Below are 10881 nucleotides of genomic sequence, written 5' to 3'. Positions count from 1 at the left end.
GATTTATTTATTATTATACATAAGTACACTGTAGCTGTCTTTAGGTGCACCAGAAGAGGGCGGCAGATCTCATTCTGGGTGGTTGTGAGCCACCAACCATGTGGTTGCTGGGATTTGAACTCAGGACCTTCGGAAGAGCAGTCGGTGCTCTTATCCGCTGAGCCATCGTGCCAGCCCGCGAACGTCCAGTTTTACATTATGCACACTTTATCTCAGTAACAGCGGGCAGGCCTGTCTCAGAACAGGATGTGTGTGCTGTGTGCTCTCTTCATGAGCACTCTGATAGCTCACTCATTTGTTCCTGGTGCTGACTCTGTGCGGGACACTCTGCCAGACGTGAAGGATGCTGTAAGGTTCGAACCTGCAACGTCCACTAAGGCTTGGCTATGAGCTGATGGATTTGGGGGAAGCGATTGAATTCTGAAGGCTTTAGGGTTATCAATGGATTAATAGGACGGCATTACTGGGTGGTGGGGCTCTGGGGACAGCTCAGGAGTTAAAGCACTTGCCACGCAAGCAGGAGGGCCAGAGTTTGGGTCCCCGAAATGTGCATGTAAATGCTGGGTGGGTAGAGCGGCCCCCTGTTTATCTAGTGCTTGGAAAAAGACGGGGATCCTTAGAGCAAGCTGAGTGGCTAGGCTAGCCCTATTAGCAAATTCTGGGTTCAAATGACAGAAATAGGTAGAGATGGCTTCCTGAAGTCCACCTCTGGCCACATACATGTGCACACACATGCACACATACCACATACCACACACACACACTCATATATGTGGTTGGGGGCGGGCTAGGAAGTGTATAGCCTTGCTTAAGGAAAGAGTCACTGGGGTCATGGTCCTGTAGAGATGGCTTGCCTTAGCCCCTTCCTGGCTTGTGTGAGATAAGCTGCTTTGCTCCGGTGAGCTTACTATGACATCCGGCCATGATACTCTCTGCCTCCCAACAGGCTTGGGAAAGGGTGCTGGCTGCCGAATCTGATGAGTGCTGCTAAGTTTGATCCCAAGGACTTATATGGTGGAAGGAGATATCTGACTCCCGCAATTCTCCTCTGGCCTCGACACTTGACTCATAGCACACATGTTCCTCCCTAGTAAATGGATGTTATACAAATAAATGTTTTAAAAAGCAATTGTTGGGCTGGTGAGATGGCTCAGGGGTTAAGAGCACTGACTGCTCTTCCAGAGGACATGAGTTCAAATCCCAGCAACCACATTGTGGGTCACAACTGCCTGTAATGAGAAACAAATAAAAAAAAACCTTTGGGTCAGAGCAAGCAGGAGAAGGGAAAGGAAAAAAAAAGCAATTTTGATAGAGAGGGATCGAAACATTTTTCTTTAGTTATTTTGTTTTCTTTTTATGTGTATGCCTGTTTTGTGTGTATGTACATCTGTGCATCACTTGTGAGTGTGATACCCTTAGAGGCCAAAAGAAGGCACTGGATCCCGTAGAACAGTAGTTATCGAGAGTTCAGACAGTTTGAGTCACCACGGGGGTGTCGGGAATTGAACCTGGGTCCTTTGGAAGAGCAGGGCGCGTACCCACTGGGCCATCTCTCCAGCCACCAATTAAAACGTTTTCTAAAGAATGAAGTGTGGCTCTAGGCAGTGGTGGCACACACCTTTAATCCCAGCACTTGGGAGGCAGAGGCAGGTGGATTTCTGAGTTTGAGGCTAGCCTGGTCTACAGAGTGAGTTCCAGGACAGCCAGGGCTATACAGAGAAACCCTGTCTCCCTGAGGGGGTGGGGGGTGGGGGAGGGGGGAAAGAATGAGGTTTGATCTGAATAGGTGACCAAACCAAGTGAAAAAAAAAAATAATCCAAATGTAAACAGGCAAACCTTGGCTCCTCCCACCTGTGGGTATGTGCAATCATTCAGACACTTAAAGCCTGGCACAGACTCCTGACTATACATAATGGTTCTGTTTTGGAGACTGGGTTCCCTGTTTTTATGTACATAAGCCTATTCTGTGTTGCTGCTGAGACTGCCCAACAGTGCGGTTCTTTCAAAGCCTTGACGCATGCAGAATTCAACCAGATGCCGTTGTAAACACCACTGGGGGCCCATGAACGCAGGAGACTGTAGGAGTTAGGCATGTGGGGTTCGGAGGTCAGCGAGTCAGACTGCGAGCACTGGGAGCCGGGGTCAAGTGGCAGCGAGACTGTGGGCTGTGTGGTGCCCCACATTTTCATGCTAGAGAGCCCCTGTTACTGAGACTGTGAAAGGTCCTCTGTGTGTCCCAGCAATGGCACAAGTCTGTTCCAGCTGAAGGACACTGGGTCTCTGTCATCTCAGAAGCTTCGGCTAACTAAAATGCAGCCCCAAACCTTCACTGGCATGGCGGCCCTTCATCCTTGGGATGACAGCAGCATGGGATTCTCAAAGGGAGAGTGGATCTCAAGTCCTGGAGAGGTTTCAAATTAAAGGCACATGAGACAAGTCCATCAGACCTGTAGGTTTAATATGTATGATCCCAGAAAACTTGCTTGTAATTGTAGGACTAGATAAAGTTTAAAAGAGTTTGACATATCAGGGGGCCTCAAGCAGATTAGATTTGTGATTCTAATTTAAAATGTGTGACTGATTTCGACTTCCAATTTTAAATAGAATCACTTTAGCTTTATAAACAGTGTTAAAAATACTTAAGAAAGTATTAAGGTTTACCATATTTATGGATTAATTTATTGAATTTATAGGAATTACTTAAGTATTGGTGAGAAATTTGTTTCTTAATTAGACCACAAAAAAGTTAAACATAAAACTGAATATATTACATTTCTGCACCCAGATTAAACATTTTTTAAAGGTTAATAGCCTGATTTGGACAGGCATGCACCAATCAAAACCTCATCAAAGGTGACTGCAGAAATATGCTACATTTGTAAAAAGAGCAGGATTTATTTGACACAGTGGCCCTCCACAGTCTAGGGTGACCTGGAATTCACTGTATAGCCCAGACTAACCTAACACTCCCAATCCTCATGTCTCAGCCTCCAGGTGCTGGGGTTACAGATGTTTGCCACCCCACCCAGCTAATCTTTGGCTATCCTTGTGGCTACAGTAGTTGTGATTCAGCGCAGGGTCTTGCACATGCTCAGTATGTGCTCCATCTCTGAACTACATCCCCAACCCTGAGGGAGATTTTTAAACTGAATAAAACCTTAAGGAAAAAAAAAATTTTTTTTCTTGTTTGTTTGTTTTGTCACTAAGACCAGAACAGCCTGTTCAATAATATTTTATAGACCATAAGCTCTAAGGAGGGCTATTCTAGAACACATACCAAGCACCAAGCTGGGCTATATAGTGACACTCTGTCTGGGAGCTCATGTCAAACAGAAAGCACCACTCTGTTCATCTTGGGTCTAGCCATGTGGGTTGTCCACAGAGGATTCCAAGAAGTGGCAATAGCTGAAGATCCCCCTTTTCTGCACATTCTCTTCATGAGTCAGCTTTCCCTCAGAGTCAAGTTAGACATTCCATTCCTCTTCAGGGCTGAGAGCCATCCTCCCTCTGAGAACTCCGTGCTGCTGCCATCTCAACGATGAAGGGCCGCCATGCCCGTGAAGGTTTGGGGCTGTGTTTTAACTGGCTGACGCTTCTCAGACCCAGTGTCCTTCAGCTGGAGCAGACTTGTGCCATTGCTGCGCCACACAGAGGACCTTACACAACCCACAGGGACCTCGGGCCTGAAGGTGGGGACAAGTTCTCTTTCTGAGCCTTCCTGGCTCGGATGCAGCATGTGTGTTCCCTGGAACCCAGGCTGACGGGTCAACGGCAGCCTCCAGAGGAGAGCTATGCAATTGGATTTATGTTTGGCATATGACTGGACCAAATAGCGTGCAGAAAAACCACGCGCTGAAGGCCCTCTGCGTGTGTTCAAATCAGTAGCAGATGTTTCAGAAGGAAGCGCACCAGACTGATTATCACTGAAAAAAAGCACTGACTAGAACTGGCAGTGATGGCCGGCGCATGCTTCAATTTTCAGCTTAAATAATTCATTTAGTTTTTTTCATTAAAATTGTGACAAATGTCTTCAGCCACTAGTCATGTTTCATTCCTGTTAGGCTGACGGTCAGTGGAATTTGAAATAATGCTTGGGGCTGGTGAGATGGCTCAGCAGTTGAAAGCACACGCTGCTCTTGGAGAGGACCTTGGTTTGGTTCCCAGCACCCACATGGCAACTTACAAACATCTGTAACTCCAGGGGATCAGACGCCCTCTTTTGGCCTTCTCAGGCACTGCAAGCATGTGGTGCACATGCGTACATTCAGACCAATCACCTGTCCATACACAAAATAAATAAATAAAATAAAACGCTAAAAAAGAGAAAACCCAACATTCACACACGCTACCTCAAAGGAATAGTGAGTGCTAGATTCTTCTGGAATGTAAACATGGTTCTGGATTCTTCAATACACAGTAAGTTGAATTCATAATCCAGCACAGAAAAAAAAAACCATAAAAAATATGAAGTATTAAGATGAGAGGGAGGCAGGCAGATTTCTGAGTTCAAGGCCAGTATGCTCTACAGAATGAGTCCCAGGACAGCCAGGGCTATACACAGAAACCCTGTCTTGGAGAAAAATCAAAAACCAAAACAACAACAAATAAAGATGAGAGAAAAGGGCTGGAGAGATAGTTCAGTGGTTAAAAGCACTGAATGCTCTTCCAGAGGTCCTGAGTTCAATTCCCAGCAACCACATGGTGGCTTACAACCATTTGTAATGGGATCTAATGCCCTCTTCTGGTGTGTCTGAAGACAGTTACAGTGTACTCATATACAATAAATAAATAAATAAATCTTTTTTAAAAAATGAGAGAAAAAATTAGCTTTCTGTCCTCTTTCAAGACTCAGGTGTCCTGCCTATACCACGCTCTGTCTATCAACAGACATTACATTCTTTTGGTCTTCTACTGTACCTACAATTTTACCTGTTTACATACATATAAGAATATATTACAGGGGCTGGAGAGATGGCTCAGCAGTTAAAAGCACTGACTGCTTTTCCAGAGGTTCTGAGTTCAGTTCCCAACAACCACATGGTGGCTCACAACCATCTGAAATGGGATCTGATGGTCTCTTCTGAGGTGTCTGAAGACAGCTACAATGTACTCATATAAATAAAATAAATCCTTTTTTAAAAGAATACATTAAAGCATCTGCATATAAAGGATTACATTGGCCCATACGAAAAAATGATTTTTTCCCAAGTCTGTTTAAAACCAAATCAAATCATTTGATTACAGAGTTATTTAATATGTAAACTGTATTACTAAATATAACATAGTATGGTTTTTAAATTTGTAAAATATATTTTGAAATTAATTTTTACAAGGCAACCAATGTTAAAATGAAGTTTTACAAAGCACCATGAATTAACAAAGCATAGTGTTACCCATGTAATAGAATACTGTGCAGCCATAGAAAGACTAAAGTGGGAGCTGGAGAAGTCACCCAGTGGTTAGAGCACTGGCTGCTCTACCAGAGAACGCAGGTTTGACTCCCAGCACCCACATGGTGGCTCACAATATTCTATAACTCCAATCCAGGGAATCCCATGCCCTATTCTGACTTTCCACACACATAAAATAAAATTAAGTATTTAATTATTTATTTGTTTCTGTATGGGTGCTTTGCTTGCATCTATGTCTATGTACAACATGTATGCAGTGTGGGTGATGGGGACTGAATCTAGGTCCTCTAGAAGAGCAAGCCTGTGTTCTTTCCCACTGCTTAAGCCTCTAAATAAATCTTTTCAAAAACCAAAAAAAAGACTAGCTGGGTAGTGGGTAGTGGGGCACACCTTTAGTCCCAGCACTTGGGAGGCAGAAGCAGGCAGATCTCTATGAGTTCAAGGCCAGACTAGTCTACAGAGAGTGTTCCAGGACAGCCAGGGCTACACAGAGAAAACCTGTCTTAAACAACAACAACAAAAATGGCTGGGTTCTATAGCAAACCCTGTCTCAAAACAACCCAAAATAATAAAAATTAATTACTGCTCATGAGATGGCTCAGTGCAAACAGGTACCTGCTGGCAAGCTTAACATTTTCAGAACCCACATAGAAGGAGAAAACCAATTCCCATTAGTGTCTATGAACCCCACACGTGTGTTGTGGCATGGGCAGACACACACAAATAAGTAAATGTAAAAAGAATAAATAAAATGGTTAACATGGTGATTTCTAAGTTGTCTAATTTTACCACAGTAAAAATTAGAATCATATGGGGTTTGTTGTCTCAGCACTTGGGAATTAGCAGGAGGCAGATTTCTGTTAGGTTAGGTCCAGCCTGGAATACAGGGTGAGACCCTCAAAATAAAATAATGAAGCCATTCTGACAGGCGACTAGTCGAAGAACGAAGCTAAGGAGTTGCCTGGGAGCTTGCTGGAGCAGTTGGGTGTGTGGGGCCAGCAGAGGCCTGCTGCACTCACTCATCTACCCCAGTAGGTCTACAGTATCAGGGTTAAAACCTGATCATGGACAAAAGGCGTTATGACTCCAAAGGGAGTATTTGGTATTTCAGTCAGTTGTTGGCATCTCCTATCTTAGACGTGTTCCAGATTGATCTCTGCTAAGTCTGTGGAGAGATCTGCATGCTTTCTTTATTCAGGCATAAAGGTGCCCTAAGAAATATTTCGTTACAGCTAACACTGAGATTGAACATTATTTCCTGGCTTCCACAGGTCAATAATCCTAATTGATTTCCTAGCTGTAGTTAGCTTGGAATTTCTACAAAGGAGCTGTCTTATCAGACAGGGTGTCTCCAAAGTTAGGGATAGCAGTTAGGCACAAATCATCAGAGCAGTCCCACAAAGGGCAGAATTGCTTTACTGACTAGAGAGAAGTTGTAGGGCTTCCATCACTAATTATCTATGTTATAGCCATGGTTATTCTCAAGGACCTCCAGCTGCTTGCCTCAGACAGACCCTGAGAATTTATCTTGGGGCTGCCAGAACAGCCCAAGAAGAATGACACCACTGCTCCTCCGCCTTGCACCTGGCTGATTGATTATACTGACCTCAATGTGACCATCTCCTGCCTATGTAACTTCTGTAGTTTACCCTGTTCTCTGTGTACTATCTAAGCCTGATTTCTACTTTGTACAAATTACACTCAGAATCTGCACTCCCTTGTGTCTGTGTCTGTTTGTCATTTCTTCACCAACGCCTTGTCTACCTGACTAGGACCCTGTTCCCCCCACGGGTTGAGGGAGGCCCAGACTGGCCGGCCCGTGGCAGAGGCCATGGACCCAGAAGTGAGGAAGATGCCACCAGACTTCTCTCAGTCTTAGCAGGTGGTGCCCGACGCTCCTGCAGCTTCCCCACTGGGGAAGGAGGAGTGTGGACAGGGCTGCGAGATGATCACTCTCTCATAGGGAACTGCTGGCTCTGGTCCAGAGAACAATATGGCAGCCTATTGACCCTCCCTCCCCCCCCCCTCCGCACCTCCCCTACTCCACATTTATGGGCTGCCCGGGAAATGGGAGCCGGAGAAGAAACTACAGAAAGCAATTGTTGGGAGGCTGGGAGGTGCAGCATTATTAAGAGTCAGTTCAGGTGAGGAGTGGGGGCTGGGTAACAGGACCTATGGGGGTCACTGCTCAGCTAATGGACAGCAGTCCTGTGTGCTCCACTCCAGGATATGAAACAGAAGTCCCTCCTAACAGACTTATTCATCATAACTCAATAGTTAACCTCCACCCCCAAGACCTGGGCCTTCTAGTCCTGTCAGAGTCTAGAGCCCCTCTCGGCTTCTATGTTTGATCCATGTTCCACGGACCCTCACAGCAATCCCGAGAGGTGGCTATAATGGGTTGGATAGAGTCCCCACAAACTCATGTCTACTAAAAACCTAAAAGGGTAATGTTATTTTAAAATAGAGTCTATGGGGAAGGTGAAGTGCCTTAGGGAGTAAAGGTGCTTGCCACCAAGCCTGACCACTTGAGCCTGATGCTCTGGACCCACAGGGTAGAAGAAGAGAACATTCTTTGCAAGGTGCCCTCTAACCTTCACGTGCAGGCAGGGTGCCCATGCGCGCACACACTCACACACGCACACTCACGTAAATACATACTCACACATGCACACACTCACATACACTCACACACATGCACACATATATGCACACTCACACACTCACATACATATGCATACTTACACGCAGTCACACACATACCCATACTCACACACACTCACACACGCATTCACACTCACATACACACTCATATACACTCACACACATGCATACTCACACTCACACACATTCACATACACATATATGCATACTCATATACACTCACACCCATATACACTCTATCACACACATACACACATGTATGCACACACACTTGCATGTGCACACATATATGTACACTCACACATACACTCACATAGATACCCATACTCACACACACACACACACACACTCACACATATACATACAGACACTCACACACATACACACACAATCACACACACACACTAATTAGTTGATTAAATATAAAACTATACACACACATTGGCAGAGAGGCAGGATTCCAGTGGACTATGAAAGAGGGTATTTGGTTACAGGGGGAGGGTCAGAGGACCCTATCTCAAAAGAAAGAACTTCAATGAAAATCTGATGTAGAAATAAGGTTCCTGTTGTGACAGATTCGACGTCCAGCGAATGTTCCAGGCTTCTGTGAGCTGGGATACTGTGACTCCCTCAGTGCAGTCTACTCTGATCCACCAACAAGCCAGGTTTCTCGGCAACAACATTATTTAGCCCTTTCTTGGCCACAGAGGCAGATCCTCTGAGTGAGCCGGATTTGTGCATACTGAGCCTACCTACCCCGTGAAGGCATCCCATATAATTATGAGGCAGTCTGGTCCTTCATCAGCTGTGGCAATCCATCGCCTGTCTTCACTGACGCAGAGGCAAGAGATGATGTTAGGGTGGCCCTGTGGAGATGAAGAACACGTGCTTAGAAATGACAAAGAGGGGGCCCAGTGTAGACCTCAGGAAGGGCTGGGACCACATATCTCAGAGCGCCTTCCAAAGCTTGCCTGCCTGCAAAGTGGCTTCTACAGGCCCACACAGAGGTTCTTCATCTCCTGTTGGGGTGTGGGGTGGGGCGGTGGGTTCCCAAGCTTTCTCTTCCTCCACAAACCTGGAGAAGCCATGATCCTCACTAGGGGAAGAGATAAGCACCCAACCCAACCAGGACCTCTGAACTCCCTGTGGGCTTTGTCCTCCACAAACACTGTGGCTCAGTGGTCTCTGGCCCAGTCATTTCCCCATGAAACAGAAGAATCTTCTAGAAATGTACTCAGAGTTGGGGGCATTCTTGCAGGACATGGTGGTCATTTTTCCTTTCCTTCATCCATAGACCCCCGAGCCGTCTACTCTTTACCAGCCACACTGGCCTTTTCTCTGGCCCTCACACACAAGGGAAGGTTCTTTCCCAGACTGCCCTGTTGGCTCATTTTCTCATTCTTCAGGTCTCGGTGGAAACAGGATGTGTTCTGTCCCTGCCCAACCAATCTACAGTGTCTCTCATCTCATCACGGCGACTTCCTTATTGTGCCTTCCCTTCACCTTCCAGCCCTTTCTCGGCTCATCTCTTAAAGCTCTCTGCTTCAGTCTGCTTTAGATCACAGACTGGGAATTCCGTGAGGATGGGGCTAGATTAGTGTTGTTCGCGGCCACAGAGGGATCTGATGAGTGCCTGCTCATCCCAGCCAGCTTCCCCTCTGGTTCCTGTACTTTGTGGTCTCTGCTCAACCCAGCTTCAGGGGGATTTGCTCACTGTTCTTATCAGAAAGGGAATTTCTTAGGTTGCATCCCCAGTACTCTACCTAAGTGCTTGGGAAATACTTTGGGATCCTTTTTGATCTTGGCATTGACTGAGAAGGGTCCTAGAACGTCACACATTCATGAAACAGCTATGCAGAACGAATAACCAAGTCGGCAGTGGATAGTGGACACCAGAAATGGCTGTTTCATCAGCCAGTATGACAGTGAGACACAGAAGCCAACCTGGGATCCAAGGCAAAGTCTATATACAAGTTACAGGCATCTTTTTCCAGCCTAGCGAGGTGGCAGCACATGCCTGCCATCCCCACCGCCTTAGAGACTGAAGCCAAAAGTTTGAGAGCCCAGGGCTAGTCTGGTCTTCATATCTGAGTCCCTTCCTTCCTTCCTTCCTTCCTTCCTTCCTTCCTTCCTTTCTTTCTTTCTCTCTTTCTTTCTTTCTTCCTTCCTTCCTTTCTTTTTCAAGGTTTATTTATTTAATGTATATGAGTGCACGGTGGCTGTCTTCAGACACACCAGAAGAGGACATCAGATATCATTACAGATGGTTGTGAGCCACTGGGTGGTTGCTGGGAATTGAACTCAGGACTTTTGGAAGAGCAGTCGGTGCTCTTACCCGCTGAGCCATCTCTGCAGCCCCTCAGTCCCCATCTTAACAAACAAACAAACAAACAAACAAAGACAGCTCATGGAGAGGCCAAGCCTGCACACCTTAAGATGGTACTGAGTGTTCTTGAAGACATTGTAGATGACAGCCGTGTGGCCACTGATGTAGAGAATGACTCTCTTGTCTTCCCGCATGTAGTAGACAGGGAGGGAACTGTTCCATCCAAAGGACCAGGTCATGTTCTGGGGGATAAAGACAAACACGGGGGGGCCAGTGGCTTGCTGAGCCCAGAGCTGTGACTCCCGCGAGCCCCACCCTGCCTGCCCCTGGAGGAGAACCATTCTGACCGTGGAAGGAAAAGAACCTTTTTGTTTCAAACAGGGTCACATGTCACCTAGGTTGGCTGTAAACTCACTTCATAGCTAAAGGGTGGCTTTTTACTCCCAATCCTCCTGACTGCCTCACTTTTTCCATTAAAA

General features: G+C 46.1%; 1 protein-coding gene and 1 long non-coding RNA gene across 2 annotated transcripts in view; one reads left to right on the top strand and one right to left on the bottom strand.

The window, feature by feature from the left end:
* The window catches only part of LOC116068388, a 1755-nt gene extending 629 nt beyond the window's left edge, over positions 1–1126 (top strand). Inside the window, exon 2 of the long non-coding RNA XR_004109571.1 lies at positions 947–1126. This is a non-coding gene — a long non-coding RNA (uncharacterized LOC116068388). The remainder of the gene's footprint in view (positions 1–946) is intronic.
* Positions 1–10881, bottom strand: part of Wdr66 (WD repeat domain 66) — a 75190-nt gene that overhangs the window by 53584 nt on the left and 10725 nt on the right. The window contains exons 5-6 of the mRNA XM_031391149.1: positions 10507–10644; positions 8833–8942 (exon numbers count right to left, since the gene is read on the bottom strand). Of these exons, the coding sequence (XP_031247009.1) occupies positions 8833–8942; positions 10507–10644 (248 nt within the window). The remainder of the gene's footprint in view (positions 1–8832; positions 8943–10506; positions 10645–10881) is intronic.

Source organism: Mastomys coucha, unplaced genomic scaffold (genome assembly GCF_008632895.1).
Source record: "Mastomys coucha isolate ucsf_1 unplaced genomic scaffold, UCSF_Mcou_1 pScaffold22, whole genome shotgun sequence".
Lineage (NCBI taxonomy): Eukaryota > Metazoa > Chordata > Mammalia > Rodentia > Muridae > Mastomys > Mastomys coucha.
This window is presented reverse-complemented; position numbering and strand designations above follow the sequence as displayed.